At 39.2% G+C, this 17,168-nt stretch overlaps 1 protein-coding gene across 1 annotated transcript in view; it reads left to right on the forward strand.

The window, feature by feature from the left end:
• The window catches only part of nphs1 (NPHS1 adhesion molecule, nephrin), a gene marked incomplete at its 5' end in the record, with an annotated part of 142,577 nt that overhangs the window by 43,863 nt on the left and 81,546 nt on the right, over nt 1-17,168 (forward strand). The window contains 4 exons of the mRNA XM_079823686.1: nt 12,030-12,152; nt 12,412-12,493; nt 13,691-13,794; nt 16,583-16,704. Of these exons, the coding sequence (XP_079679812.1) occupies nt 12,030-12,152; nt 12,412-12,493; nt 13,691-13,794; nt 16,583-16,704 (431 nt within the window). The remainder of the gene's footprint in view (nt 1-12,029; nt 12,153-12,411; nt 12,494-13,690; nt 13,795-16,582; nt 16,705-17,168) is intronic.

A 17,168-nucleotide genomic window follows, 5' to 3' on the forward strand; every position in this document is an offset into this window, starting at 1 on the left:
GGCTTGTCGACGGCACGGGGCCGCGCTTCATCATCCGTCTGTGATTCACACAGGCGCTTCAATTGATGGTCCGCTTCTGCAGTGTCGTGCTGAGGCAACTAAAAAGTGATAGTGCTCTGAAAGAAAACAACCAAGAAACACTGCGAGGCCCTTCGTTAAGATCTTAAATAACTATGTTCAGGGTTTATGAGGCCCTAAGTAAGATTTGTTTCACTATTTGTTTCAAAGCATTAAAGAGGACTATTATACGTGGACGTCAATTTATGTTTCTGCCGGTGGGTGCCCACACTTCATACCCCACCCCCCTCGATGACAAGCACATCTACATCTTTCATTTTTGTTTATTGGAAACTTGCGAGTGCAAATACTTTACCAACCAAATATAACCACATCTTTATTCACCTATGTTTCCATGAGCAAATGATAAATTGGCTAAACATACACCTACGCAACAAATGAAAAAGCACGTAAGCAAACATTTTAACATGCCCTTTGCTCAATACTTATTAGACTATACTTTGTTTTTCATGAGCACAATCTTTTTCTCTGTGCGAAGGTGTGCTTGATGAATTCATTACACAAAAGTTATTCATGTCTCGTGAAGAGAAGCACACAGACTGCAAGTACATTACCAAGCAAACAAAAACTGTCTCTACTGTAGCTCAAATTGCTCAATAAGTTAATGCTGGTTCTGATAGAAAGCTGTCAGAATACACAGTGCATCACAGTTTGTTGCTTATGGGGCTGCATAGCCGCAGACCAGACAGAGTGCCCATGCTGACCCCTGTCCACCTCCGAAAGTGCCAACAGTGGGGATGTGAACATCAGAACTGGACCCCGGAGCAATGGAAGAAGGTGGCCTGGTCTGATGAATCACGTTTTATTTTAGATCATGTGGATGGCCGGGTGCATGTGCGTTGCTTACCTGGGGAACACATGGCACCAGGATGCACTATGGGAAGAAGGCAAGCCGGTGGAGGCAGTGATGCTTTGGGCAATGTTCTGCTGGGAAACCTTTGGTTCTGCAGTCCATGTGGATGTTACTTTGACACGTACCACCTACCTAAGCATTGTTGCAGACCATGAACACCCTTTCATGGAAACGGTATTCCCTGGTGGCTGTGGCCTCTTTCAGCAGGATCATGCGCCCCACCACAAAGCAAAAATGGTTCAGGAATGGTTTGAGGAGCAAAACAACGAGATTGAGGTGTTGACTTGGCCTCCAAATTACCCAGATCTCAATCAAATCGAGTATCTGTGGGATGTGCTGAAAAAACAAGTCTGATCCATGGAGGCCACACCTTACAACTTACAGGACTTAAAGGATCTGCTGCTAACATATTGGTGCCAGATACCACAGCACACCTTCAGGTGTCTAGTGGAGTCCATGCCTCGACGGGTCAGGGATGTTTTTGCAGCAAAAGGGGAGCAAACAAAATATTAGGATATTAGGTCATAATGTTATGCCTGATCGGTGTATAGGCAAATATGAGCCTATTGTAGCAGATTCACTCTGCATTTAAATGCAGTTTTCTCTCCTGAAACTCTGAAGTGTAGCCTATATGCAGCCGTTGGTCCTCTTAGAAGTATGAAAAGTATAACTTTTATTCAAATTGTGAATAGATTATACAGAAAACATGCAAAGAGCGCTCCCTTTATAATGACTGAAGCTGTCAATCACTTCAGTTCTGGCGCGATTGGCTACAATGCTCAATGCTGCAAGTTGCATTGGAATTAGAAACCTTTGACAGTCTTCAGTCTACAGAGCGTGAACACAAATAAGCACGGGACCGTTTGGAAGCAGCTGCCTATCAGTGGGTACTGAATTGAGTCAAAATAGTCTTTGCTATTGGACCCGCAGTCCGCCTGTGCCTTTTGATTCCCAACCGCACCGCAAATAAAACGTAAAAATGATTCCACCCGTTATAACAAATATAACATAGTAATACACTCACAATGCAAAAAAATATACAATCTACTCAACTGTACTGCAAAAATATTGTTCTTTTAATTCAGCCAAGAGATCACGCCGTGTCATATAGATCTTCTACTGGTCACACGTCAAATTCGCACTTTGGAATGCAGCAAAATGCAAACTTTTCCATGAGCTTGGGTTTCCGGTCTGACGCATCCTCATAAGTTTGAATGGAAGTCAATGGAACGCATATTATTCATAATAATATAAATTATACCTAAGGTGCCCCCCCAAGCACAAAAGTGAAACTCCGCCTATGGTTAAAACCTGACGTATAACCTGATGAAAAGATTTATTCAGTGTTATCCACGTTTCATCTGCAAAAGCACTGTGAACTTTTTTAATGATATGTTTGTCATTAACTTTTAAATGCATCATTATATTCAAATTGCAAACACATTGTATCTCGTTGTGATAGACTGCTGATTCTAGGAGACTTTAATATTCATCTTTGCTGTCCCTCAAAACCTTTGGTGAAAGAGTTTGGATGTCTTATTGAATCTTTTAATCTGTCACAATCAGTCGCTAGCCCTACTCATAATTTGGGGCACACTTTAGATCTGGTGTTGTCACATAGTTTTCCCATAGCAAACCTGAGAGTAGTTGATGCTGCTATTTCAGACCATTTGCCAATTGTGTTTGAATCTGTCTGTGTTTTTCCCACCTCTACTTGCTCTCAGTCTGTGAGTTACTCTCATTTCATCCAACCCTCCACAGCCAGTTTATTTTCAGAGTACTATCAAGCCAACCTTGCGGATGCTGTCCTCCTCAACGAATTAAACACTGAAGAGATGGTGGAGGTTTTTACTAAATCCTGCTCCATTTCTTTAGACTCTGTGGCTCCCCTTAAGCCCAGAAAAGCTAAGGGAAAGCCTTGGTTAAATTATTTTACTCGCTCTCTTAGTCAAGAGTGTCGTGAGGCAGAGCGGAAGTGGAAAAGAGATAAACTCCAAGTATCTTATGAATGTTTAACTGCATGCTTAACCAGTTACCAAAAGTCAGTGAAAGAGGCAAAATCTAAAAACCTCTCAAAATTCATCACTGAAAATGCAAATCGGCCGAGAATGCTGTTTAAGACAATTGATTCAATGCTAAAACCCTAACCAGCTCCTTCTCTTGTTCCCTCTCGGGAAACCTGTGGACTTTTAAAAATGTTTTGATGCTAAATTTCTGGCAATCAAGGTTTCCATTAAGCCAGCAATATATAATCCCCCCTTGATCTGTTCACCAACCGATTCACTAACTTTCACGTTTTCATCCAGTTACCTCTGCTCAGCTAGATATTGTTTCCATGGCTAAATGTTCAAGCTGTGAGTCTGATGTCATCCCAACAAACTTTGAGTTCAGCTGTAGCAGCTATTATTAACAGTTCTCTAGCGAATGGAATTGTCCCTGCTAGTTTTAAACATGCTGTAGTTCACCCTCTGCTTAAGAAACCCCATCTTGACCCATCTACCATCAACTATTTTAGACCTATCTCCAAGTTGACTTGCCTTATTTCTAAGCTCTTAGAGAGAGTCGTGCATTGTCTGTTTAATACCTACATCAGTAGGGGAGAGCGGGGCACAACCTAACGCTTTTTGACTTTCTCAGTTTGTGGAAATCCACTTGGGGTTCAGAGTATTTATTGTTTCCACATTAATTGCACACGTCTAGTACAATTATGTGGTTTTGTTTCATTAATACAGTGTATACTTTTTTTCTTGATTTACCCCGAAAGAATGGAAGTGAAATGTGACAACATGCCCCATAGGTGGGGTACATTGTAACATGTGGTGGGGCACAATGTAACATGACCAAATAACAGCTTAAAATGTTACCTGATATAATCAAAAAAATATACAAGACAAACTAAAATATTTTATCAACAAAATACAATTATTAACTTTTTTTAAATAAAATAATGGCATTTTTTAATCATTAAAAATATAAGCATTTTTGAGTTTGACTACAAACACATCGCTAAATACAGCTATACAGGGGTGCGTTTCCCAAAACCATAGTTGCTAACCTGTTAGCAACTTAGGTCGTTGGCAATGGGAAATATCATTGCAACCACCAAAGTTGCTAACTTAGTTAGCAACTATGGTTTTGGGAAACGCACCCCAGCATAGTTCAAAACATAATAATAATTAAAGCTGCGAGCAGCGATGACGGGCCCAAGCCGGTGGCACCACCACGCCGGTGGCATCAGCTTAACTGTGCACGGCAGGCAATATGCATTTAAACAGGAGAATATTTTAGAATCGCTCGAATATGCCACATTTACCGCAGCAACTGGTGCCACTATCACCACAAGCCACACCCATGATGTAATTTAAATCTAGATTCATTTTAATGTCATAGGATAAAATAAATAAAAGTTATATTTTCCTGCTCAAAATTTTGTAAGTCCAGAAGGCCAGTATTTAATTCAAGGTGTTTGTAGTTCTTTTTTACTTATTCACACTAAAGTGATAGTTTTTTGTAATAGTCTATGATACGAAAGGGGTAAATTATCATTCCGAGAGAGAAAGGCACACACACAAACTCACAGGGTGAGAGAGACACCCCCCCCCCACACACACACACACACACACACACACACACACACACACACACACACACACACACACACACACACAGAGAGAGTGATAGAGAGGGGGAAGGGGAAAGACAGGCAGAGGGCATTCCATAGACTTAATGGTTTTTATACTGTACAAACTGTAAATTCTATCCCCCTACACTACCCCTAAGCCTACATATCGCACACACACACACACACACACACACACACACACACACACACACACACACACACACACACACACACACACACACACACACACACACACACACACAACCCCTAAACCTACCATCACAGAAAATATTCTGCATTTTTACATTTTTATTAAAACATTGTTTAGTATGCTTTTAAAGCTATTTTGATTTACGGGGACACATGAAATGTCTTCATAAACCATGATTATGTTGTAATAAACACCCCTCCAACACACCCATTTCTGAGGCTTTGCCCATTTCCACTGACTGACATCTCTGATGTGTGTGTTGAGTTTCAAGCAATTTCAAGCATGCTAAGAGCCTCAAAAACAGCCAAAAGATGATTAAACTTTGACACACTGCCATGGCAACAGTATGTAAAATATCAGGAACCCTTTCGTATGTCTACATCTGCCATGTTTTGTCATTATACTGATGAAGTTTGAAGTAAATCGGGTGAAAACAAGACAGTGATTTAGCATTTTTGAAAGTGACACACTTCCTGCTGCCAGTTGGTGGACACACAAACACACACACACACAAACACACACACACACACACACACACACACACACACACACACACACACACACACACACACACACACACACACACACACACACACACACACACACACACACACACACACACACACACACACACACACACACACACACACACACACACACACACACACACACACACACACACACACACTGCCCCTGCCCCTAAACCTAGCCCTCACAGGAGACTGTGCAGTTCACTTTCAGTGAAAAAAAACCTTGTTCTGTGATTTATAAGCATTTTGAAAAGTGAGGACATGGGGAACGTCCTCATATTTCACCCTCTTTTTGTAATACCTATGTCATACCCATGTCATTATACACATTTGTGTCCTGATATTTAACAAAAACATGCCCACACACACACACACACACACACACACACACACACACACACACACACACACACACACACACACACACACGGAGAGAGAGAGTTTCAAAAATAACAACACTGCTACCTTTTAGTGAGGGGAGGGCAGACAGAGAATAAATATTCAGAAGAAATATATTAAATAAAATAAATATATTGATCTGAAAAATAGTATGATTATTTTAAAGCTATTTGATTACATTTGAATAAAACATTGTTTTAGTATGTTTTTAAACACACACACATACACGTTGTAATACCAGTTTAATACCCATGTCATTATACAAATTTGTGTCCTCATAAATCACAAACAAGAGAGAGAGAGAGAGAGAGAGAGAGAGAGAGAGAGAGAAACAAGTTTTTTTTTTATCCTGCTTCAAAACTAATACAATGCTGCCATCTTGTGTTCATTGAGGGGAGAGCAGCAGACACAGAGAATTTCTGTTCCCCTTTTTTGTCCTTATTTAATTCCTTGCCATGGAAACACCGTTTGAGATATCCAATATCCGTTCACATTTTAGCATCTTCAGTATCTTTGTTTCATGTTGACCGAGTTTGGTGGAGATTGAATAAATCGCCTACGAGGAGAACGTAAAAACTCAGACCCCGATTTAATCAAAAATTCACCTTCAAACAAAAATATCTGACTTCCTGTTGGTCGGAGCTAATGACTGTAAATTAGAAAGTTGTCCGGCTCGATGAGGTCAATATATATACTGAGTTTGGTGATTGTAGATGAAACGAAGCCCTTCACTTTTGTCAAAAGGTGGCGCTAGAGAGCCCCTCATCCCCACCCGTTTCTGAGGCTTTGCCATTGTGTACTGACTGATATCTCTGATGTGTGTGTTGAGTTTCAAGCAGTTTCAAGCAATTTCAAGCATGCTAAGAGCCTCAGAACAGCCAAAAGATTATTAAACTTTGACACGTTGCCATGGCAACAGTATTTGAAATTTCAGGAATCCATTTCATAAGTCTCTATCTGTCATGTTTTCACATTATACTGATGAGGTTTGAAATAAATCGGGTCAAAATAAGATGGTGATTTAAAGCATTTTTGAAAGTGACACACTTCCTGCTGCCAGTTGGTGGCGCTATAACTTTGACTCACAAAAGTCATATCCATGTGATCGGCTTCTTACAACGAACACACAGCTGAAGTTTCATCCAAATCAGTCAATGTTTGCACAAGTTATAACACACTTCCTGTTTCCCTTTTCTCGCCATAAATTCGTTGCTTCGCCACGGCCAAACCATTTGAGATATCAAAAATCCGCTCGCAATTTAGCATCCTGGATATGTTCTCTTCATGCTGACCGAGTTTGGCACTGATTGAAACAATGGCCTCTTAGGAGTATATTAAATTCCAGAGCATGCGTTTTCCGAACAACCCATTATAGCTCACTTCCTGTTGGGCTGACACGTAACTTAGAGCACGAAAGTTGTTTGGCCCAATGAGGTCTATATGTGTACCGAGTTTCATACATGTACGTGCAAGTGTGTTTGATATATGGACCAAGTTTTCAGACCCCACTTTAGGGGGCGCTGTCGAGCCCCCCTGCCACGCCCGGGTACCAGCTTCAGCCCGGCTCTGATGGCCGCGCATTCCGACGCCCGTGCGAAGTTTCAAGAGTTTTCGAGCATGTTAAGTGCCCCAAAAGTACCCGAGAAGTCGAAAAAAAAAAAAAAAAAAAAAACAAAGAATAATCTGAGGAAGAACAATAGGGCTCTGCGCCCTTTGGGCTTGGGCCCTAATTAATAATTTCTGAACATTAACTCTCAGACATTATTCACCCTTTTCTCATGGTTTCTCAAAAGAATTCATAAAAGTATTGAATATAATGGAATATTTCTAATAGGGGCTCATTGTAACACATTGTTACAACACACCCCATGCGCAACTGGGATTTAAATCGCAGCTCGTGTCTTCTGCTGGTAAGATCATCATTAAAGAATGATCTCAACTGTTAAATAACAGATATAAGATTAAGATATTATCGGATTTGTCTTATTTTAAATAAACACAAAAAACAGAGATGGAAACTAAACTTAAGTAAGAAATTTAATTTTGTTATGGTTAAATACACTGAAAAAAATTATTCGTTGAATTTACAAAAAAAAATTATCGTAAGTGGTCGCAGTCAATTTATTTTATCTCAATTTAAACAAAAACACATGCAATTCCCATAAAACCAATTCATTTGTTTTCATTAAAATCAAAAAACTAAATTTAAATTATTTAAACGAGCACAAATTAATTATGCTTAATTTAATCGGGCCATAATAATTTTTTTCAGTGTACATGTTCAGTAATATCTTCCAGAGATTTTTTAATTTTGGCGCTATTTTTTCTCTAAATAATGTTGATATGGCAACTAGAAAAACAACTAGTAAAACACTAAGTTTCGTCATTCTGGCATGTGTGGAAAGGGTTAAAACATGCGTGTTACAACTAACCCCGCGTTAGGCCCCGCGCTCCCCTATATCCAATATTTCTGGTTTTAGATAATGCACAGTACGGACACTGCTTTGTTGAAGGTCAGCAATGACCTTTTCAAGGGTGCAAGGGTGTGCCTTGCAGTGGTTGGCCTCATCTCAAAGACAGAACCTTCTCAGTGAGCATGGGGGAAGTCTTCTTCTTCATCAGTTCCCCTATTATGTGGTGTGCCCCAAGGGTCCATTGCAAAAACTGACAGCTCTTATCCCTTGGACGTACTGTGTGACTGTTTTGAGGAGATCAAATGTTGGATAGCTAATACTTTTTTGCAATTTAATGAAAGCAAAAGCAAAATTTAGATTTTAGGCCCATCCAGGTCTTCATCTCCTTTTAATTTAGGTTCTATCTCCGCCAGTGTTAAACCTAATGTAAGGAATCTTGGAGTTACATTTGATTCGTCACTACATTTTGAGAAACAAATCAGTTCAGTGGCAAAGGGCAGTTTCTTTCATTTGAGATCGATTGCGAAATTAAAACAGTTTTTGTCCCCAAAAGATTTAGAGACCGTAATCCACGCCTTCATAACATCACGTCTGGACAACTGTAATTCCCTGTACTGTGGTCTGCCTCAAACTACAATCTCTCGCCTGCAAATTGTCCAAAATGCTGCAGAGAGACTTCTTACCGGATGAACAATCACATTGCTCCCATTTTAGCGACTTTACATTGGCTTCCTGTTAAGTTCAGAATCGATTTTAAAGTTGCAGTTGTTGTGTACAAGGCTCAATCTGGTGTTGCACCAAAATCTGGTTGCACCAAAATCTTCTGATTCCTTACACTCCCCAAAGAACTCTTAGGTCTTGTCAGCTTCTTTTAACTGTCCCACGTTTTCGCTGTAAAACTAAGGGTGGTCGAGCCTTCTTTGCTGCAGAACCTAAACTCTGGAACAGTCTGCCCCTCAATGTGAGGTCTGCTCCTTCATTAGCCAGCTTTAAATCGGCTCTTAAATCTCATCTGTTCTCTCTGGCTTTTGATTAGATCGATATTGGTAGATTTTTATATTTACTTATTATTTGGATTGTATCGGGTCTAATGTGTTTATATTTTGTATCTGCCTTGTTTCTTTTTATGCTTGCTTTCTATATGCACATTGTCTTACTTTTCAGCACTTTGGCATAACTGTGTTTTCTTCATAACCCAAAGATTTGGTTGGTGAACTAATCATTTCTGTTTCTTGTACAGAACCCATAGGATTTTGCGCATTCGCGGTCAACCCAAAATGAACTATTTACTCTCTGACAACTCATTATTCCCGAGTCATACTAAAGATTCGTTCAAAATGAATGAATCGTTCATTACCGAACCATCACTGGAACTAAACAGAGCGCTACTGACTGCGTTACTGGCAAGAGAGGTGCTGCAACAATGTAAAATATGTGAAAAATACGGTGTCTTCTGAACATTCAAGCACGAGAGCCTATTCTAGTATACCCCATAAACAAAATCAAGACTTTGTTAAAAAGCATAATATGGCCTCTTTAAAGAATAAAGATAAATTGGATCCATTCGTCAATAACATCTGTTTTTATTCTCAGTTTTAAGTGAACCTGGGAAGCGTATCATCTGAATTGTGCAATTAAGCATTCAAGTCAGTGCAAAATACTGAAATAGCCAAAACAAATAAACCATGAATGATCGCAAAGGCACTTTTTTTATGTTTTACAAGTGGATAAGCATAAGTGAATATATATATATATATATATATATATATATATATATATATTACACAACCTGTATGATTTATTTATGCCTGCATTCAATCTAACAAATAATTGATTAATTTGCATAGAGCAAACCGCATGAGACTCATTTACTTTACATTAGTTGACTATAAGCTGGACATATTGATATGAATGATAATAATGTGTGGCTTGTGAAGAAGTGGGATGCTATTACTTTTCAAAGCAATCAGACTTACAATTGTATTTCCTGCCAGACAATAAAGCGGGTATAAATCTGTTAGATTTACACTGAAGGATGGACCAGAGCCATACCATAGAGTAAAGCTTGACTCTTTTGGCCAGATATCTTTGCAGTCACATACTGTAGCAACATGCTAAAAACCACTCAGAACTTATCTGCGCTCCCACTAGCATCCGCTGCATTGTCAGCATGCATTTGCATGAAGATGAACTTTGCTTAACTTCGTCTCTCACTAATGTTGCCTCAGATCACCAGCTCTCATTGAAAATGAATGACTTCTGGTCGCTTTGTTTCTGCAAAGCGCTGTCAGTGTGAATGCCCTTAACATGAAAGAAATAGCTTTTATTGCTTTGGTCAGGACACGATGTAAACCAAACGCTAACTCTACCCTTACAGATGAAGTATGTGATGTTTTCACTGAATGAAAGTATTTTCTCCTATCCTGGTTTAATGTGCACTGTCAACTTTAGGCATCATTACTTTCATTTTCCCTCAAAGGCAGTTATTTTTTTGCAGTGTTTGGAAGACCTGTGGAGAAAAAAAGAGGTGCATAAAATGGTGGAACATTGCCAGTAAAGTTACCTTTAAAAGTAATGCATTACAATATTGTGTTACTCCCTAAAAAAGTAACTAATTGCGTTACTTGGTTACTTTTTATGGAAAGTAATGCAATACATTACTTTTGAGTTACTTTTTATCACTTGGGCTGGGCTGGGCTTGCTTGAGTGTTTTTCAATAATAACAAAAAAGTTCTATTTTTGGCAAACATAAAGACCCTTTCACACCAAAAGTGAAATGAATAAGCCTCAGGCTGAAAGAAATGCACATTCATGCCTGTACAGTAGAGGGTGCAGCTTTTTTTGGCATTCTGGATTGCAGAAGAAGAAAGTTCAACACACTTACTTCAGCAATAAAAAAACTATACAGTGATCAGTCACATCACGTCACATTAAAGAGCGTCAAAACGTCATTTATCGTTTGAATATCGTGGTAAAATGGACTGAATACTTAATATATTTGTGTGGGAATTCGGATTGAAGTGTGTTCAGGGCTTAAAACAAGCCGACTGAAAAATTACAAGGTACACGCGTGCACCGAACCGAAAGCCCTGTACCGAAACGGTTTCGGTACAAATACGTGTACCGTTACACCCCTATTGATTACATAACTGTTATTGTAATGCGTTACCTCAATACTGAAAATTACGCACTTCACTTTTGATGTTAAAATTTTGCTGAGTGAAATAATAAAGCATTTGTTGAATTAATTACATGACATGCTTGCTGATAAATGCATTGGATTTTTTAACAATTAATTTTGTTTATTAAAATATGCCCCCAAATGAAGATAAGTCAAAAGACATCATATTATTGTGACAGATTAAAGAGTTATTTTTTATGTTTTTGAGTGAAGTCTCTTATGTTCACCATGGCTGCATGTATTTAATAAAAATACAGTAAATAGTAAAATTGTGGAATATTATTGAATGGTATTATTAAAAATAACAATGTTCTATTTAATGTGTTTTAAAATGTAATTTATTTATTCTTATGATGGCCAAAGCTGCATTTTCAGCATCATTACTCCAGTCTTCAGTCACATGATCCCCCTAGAAAAACACATTATTTACTTTCTGTATGAAACAGTTTTTCGCCTAAACCCTTCAAATTTAGCTTACTTGTGAAGAAATTTCATAAATTTTGTCTCCAAAGTAGCTCGCTCAGAAACACAAGTGTATGTGTGTGCTCATGTCTCTGTGTGTGTGTGTGTGTGTGTGTGTGTGTGTGTGTGTGTGTGTGTGTGTGTGTGTTTAAAGCTTTGAAATATCTCTTCAACCAGACACCAAATGAGTTCACAGCTTGCAATAAAATAATATATTGTGACAACCCCTGCAGGTTAATCTCTCCTCACCTTCTTCTTATTCTCTCTCTCTTGTCTAAGTCCCGCCCTCACAGCCGTACATCCAGCTGGAGTCTGATGAGCCGTGGGTGGAGGGAGACACATACACGGTGACCTGCATCGCTCCTGATGCAAAACCTCCTGCAGAAATCACCATGTTCAGAGGTACATCATCGCTTAAGAGCCCCTCTCTTTATTACGTCCATTAAGCAGGGCTCTTATGAGATAATGACACAGTAGATACACAATGCAGATAAAAGATCAAAACTCTCTTTGGGAGCTTTCAAATCAGTGGCTATAAACTCAAACCAAGAGACTTCATGATTAATTTACTAAGTTTGTGTCACACCATCTCTTGGCAAGAAGTACCCTGAGGCAGCTTACTGACTCTAAAACTTTTGTGCTTTTTTTCTTTCTTTCTCAGATGGAGAAGAGCTGAGTGAGATCGATTCTTTTACGATGCCAGGCTCACAGGATAAGCTTTTAAACACTCATGCCGAAGTCATGTAAGCTAAAAAAGAATTAGAAAATAACTAAGATCATGTTTTTTTTATAAACTGTTTTTAAAGGCAAATAAACAGTGGTTTAAGACGAACTTTTCATTTAATCCACATGATCAAGTTTTTCTCACAAAAGACAATTCTTAAAATGGGTATTTAAGCAATATTTAAAGGGGGGTCTAATGCTATTTCATGCATTCTGACTTATTTACACTGTTAAAGAGTTGGATTCTCATACTAAACATGAAAAAATAAAAAAATGAGTTGGACGTATGACAGAGTTTTTCTGTGCCGATCACGCTCATCAACAAGCTTTGTTCGGGTTATGGAAGCCGCCATCAACGCTGTCATTTTGTTTTTAATCAACAAATTGTCACTAAAGAAGTGTGTTTCTGGTTGTGAGGGAAAGATAACCTTGTTCAGCTTCCCAAATAACCCAGCGTTAAGGAAACAGTGGATGCAGTTTGTTGGAAACAGAGTTCTGCAATTGTGTTTGTTTGTTACCGGTCATGAGTTGAACCCGCAGGCGGTGAGTGAAACTGCATCAGATGTCTATGTTTTGTTGGCAATCGGCGCATAAGAACATATAATGTAAACAGCACGAATGTATAGTGAATCGAAAGATATCCAGGGATAATCCGAAGATTTATTTTGTGTGCGTGTGTGCTCGTGACTCTTTAGCTCCGGCCACTGCACGCCTGCACAAGCTCGGCTGTTTTCGGAAAGAATCGGTACAGTGTATCTGTCTTTTATAAATATGATAAAACTAAAGACTCTTCGGAGGTATGAAGGATGCAGTACTACTCTATAGATACTCAAGATTAACATGAGACTGGCAGAAACTGTGTGTGTTATGTACCCTTTAAAATAACAGGACCTTTATTACAACCTCTTTTCTGCTTTTCATGCTGTATAATTACCTAACATAAATGTTTGGTCTACGGGCAAATCCTGTGGAAATGTATGTGGAGGTCTGTCAGAATATCTAAAACATGTATCTTCTGCATTCCACTTGCGCTGGACTCTTGAGTAAGGTATTGCTGAAAAATCAAATCTTGGAGGCCAGGTACAGTTAAGTGTACACTGGCAGTGCTCCAGGCTGGCAAATGGAGTAAAGTTATGAGATCATTGAGGGTTGTGGGTAAGAGAAAGTGCCACTGTGTGAAACGCATTAACGCAAGTCAACCCTGCTCTCTCTTACAGCATCAGGGCACGGAGTTTGTACGACACACGGCGGCTGACGTGTCGAGCGAAGAACCCAGCTAGCCCTCGAGCTCTTGAGACTGGCATGACCATGAGGGTATTCTGTAAGAACCCTGCAAATTCACACTGAATGTGTTTACAATTGAGTGTTCTTAATAATTAATAGTGATATATGCATTTTTTTATTCATGTGTGTGATGTGAAGAGCCACTGTATTTGGTATTTGAAATCTCAGATCAAGCAGACTTGAATTAAATGGGGCACATACTCTAAATAAGGAAAATCACCAAGACTTTGACTAAGTTACAGTCACATAGTGCCAAGTTCATGGCCACAGCTTTGTGACTCGTAGTCAATTGGGCCATTTTCCTGTCAAGTAGTACTCCTTGTCCTTTCACTGTGGGAAGAAATTTCCCCTCCAATCTGAGACGATAACAACTTCCAAGTACCAAGAGTACACACTGAACCGTTAAAGTCAACATGAAATGCTGTTTGCAACGCATTTTCACTCCCACAATGTGAACCAGAACATTTTTATTAATTTTTTTGTTTAATTTAGAGCTGATTGGATTATGAAAAGTGGTCTTTGTTTGACTGTTATTCAAGTCAAAATGTTATTTAAATTAACGTACATTAGGTTACACCTACAAAAAATATATATTTAGGGCCCGAGCACCAATGGTGTGAGGACCCTATTGGAATTGCTCTGACTATTATTCTTCTCCGAAATTAATCACATTTTTGAGGGCCTAAACATGCTCACTTTGCTCACGCATCAGACGTGGGTAAAATGTACGTATGATATAGGTTTCAGAATTAGGCGTGGCAAATTAGCTCGATAGCGCCACCTACAAAATTTCAATTAAGCAGCCTTCGCGCTACGTTTCACGTACAAGCATGAAATTCGATAGACACATTTATATGCTCAATACCTATAAAAAAGTCCCTGGCAGCAAAATCTGAAAACCCAACAGGAAGCCATTTCCAGACGTTGTACTTTAACGAACACCTTCTAGAAATGTTATCAGATAAACATCATATTTGGTCAGTCTAATCTAAAGGCCTTTGCGACGTTAAATTGCAAAGATCTTGAAGGGCGTGTCCATGACGGCCTGACAAAATTGTATGCTTCGCCCTGAAACAGGAAGCTGTTGTAACTCGTACAATGTCTGATCTACCCCGAACTTCACACGTTTGATAAGATTCCTGGCCTGAAGACATCTACGTGCCAATATTCAGTTACAGTCATAGCACCATCTGCGGGCAACAGGAAATGGCATGCTTTACACTGTGATTAACCCCCAGAAACACATTTAAATATGCCATATGAAGTACTAAACATGCTAGAAACATGATAAACCATTCAACACGCGGCTAAACGCTAATGTATGCGATTAACGCCATGAAACAGGAAGTTGTTGTAACTCAGGCATACAATGTCCAATCTGCCCCAGACTTCACATGTTTAATAAGTCCTGCCCAGAACACATCTACATGACAATATTCAGTTATAGTAATAGCGCCACCCAATGGCAAAAGGAAGTGTGGCAAATACAAATGACTGACATAGTCTTCCTATTTGTATATACTTAAATTATTGAATTATTATTATTTATTTATTTATTTTTGTGAGAGAGCACAGAAGTTTTGCGAAAGCAAAAGCATTGAAATATATATTCTCATATTTTTTGTCCATCACCATGTAGGGACTACTTTTCAAACCTGTATTTTGAAAAAGTGTACAATGAAAGTACTTTAAATTGGGTTCAAAACATCATTGTACCTCAATGATGGTCACAATATATTATTTTGTGCAAACTTTTTGAGTAAACAATCCCTTTAAGGTAACAATTGCAGGTTGCCATTTCGTTTCATATTGAATAAAATTGAAACACCAATGTCCTTTCAAATCAGTTTAGGACATGTTTTATCACACATTTCCATGTTAAGATTGTACGCTTATCTGTTATGTTATCAGGTGAGCTTTGAAAACTGATGCAGCCTAATGCACATATTCCATGTGATTTGATGCATTTCACAGGCATAAGCTTCCAGCAAAACGCCAGTCACATTTTTTCAGCTCACTAAATTTATGCTTTAAAACATTGCCCCCCTTCACTCACCCCAGCTCATGGTTCCATTACCGCCCAGCCACTGCAATAAGTGCTAATGTAGCAGAACCGATGGCCAGCAACGCTGTCTTACTCAGCACGCCTGGCCCATCAAATCCAACTTTCCACTGGCCATTTTCATCTGCGGCAGATTGTGAGCAAGACGGCACTTTGTCATGGCAGACTCTCATCCGTCCATCGCGCCCGCTCCCAAACTGATTGGGGCAATAACAAAGAGCGGCCCAGTCCCATAATTTATTTTATGGCAAATGTATTATTCAGCTCCACTGTAATTTATTCATGTTCCACATTGCCTTATTACGGTTTAAACATCTGTTATTTTGGTTTATGGACTGGTGCCAGTGTGTGGGTCGCTCTTTATTCTTAATGGTTTCATCAAAGACAAGCGACGTCTTCCCGCTGCACTGGCGTTAAATGTCCTCGATTTAACAATGTTGTACGGGACTAAAATAGAGTCGTGCTCTTCCTGACGCTGCGATGCTGAAACTTGTGGTCGTTTTTCTATCTCTCTCTTTCTTCTTAAATTTCCATCTCTCATGACTGGCTCTAACATGAAAAGATCCCATCTTCACAGAGCAAAGGCAAGATCTTTTGTTTTAATAATATTTCCCCTCCTTTTCGCCAATGAACTGTATTCATTTCATTTCTTCTAAAGAATAGCGCGAGCCGTGCTGTGATCCCTGCGAATACATACAAATGATTCAAACTTCTTTCTATTGATGTTGTAACCATTCATTCTCCTGTGACTTCCTTCATTCAGTTCCCCCGCAGGCTCCGGTGATCATGGGATTAGAAAATGAAGAGGTCAAAGCTGGTTCCTTTCTGAGGGTGGTGTGCATGTCGTACGGAGGCAACCCTTTAGCCACTCTGCATTGGATTAAGGTGAGAGAAATATAAGAAATTCTTCCTCGGTTGCCCTTTTCCTTTTCAGAAATAATTACTTGGCCTTTACCTTTACTTGAATAGGATACAAAATAAGACTTTGTGTTTGGCTTTTAGTTATTGATTAAACTTATATTTCCCAAAAAAATAAAGAAACATTTTTGTTTGATTGGTAACACTTTACAATAATAGTTATAATAATGATAATGATAATACTAGTTAATGCATTAGTTATCAGTGTTGGGAGTAAGCGCATTACAAATAACGTCTCAGGTTACGTATGTAACCTCTGTTCCCTGAGAAAAGGGAACGAAACGCTGCATCAGCTGACGCTATGGGGAACGCCTCCAGCGTGACAGGTGTCTGAAGCTACTATCGAATCAAGTCAATCCTATTGACCGGCGACAGCCCATGATGTCATCAATGTGCGACCCGGAAGTATATAAGGGTGCCTTGCCAACACA

This window comes from Gobio gobio, assembly GCF_949357685.1.
Source record: "Gobio gobio genome assembly, chromosome: 8".
In the NCBI taxonomy this organism is placed as follows: domain Eukaryota; kingdom Metazoa; phylum Chordata; class Actinopteri; order Cypriniformes; family Gobionidae; genus Gobio; species Gobio gobio.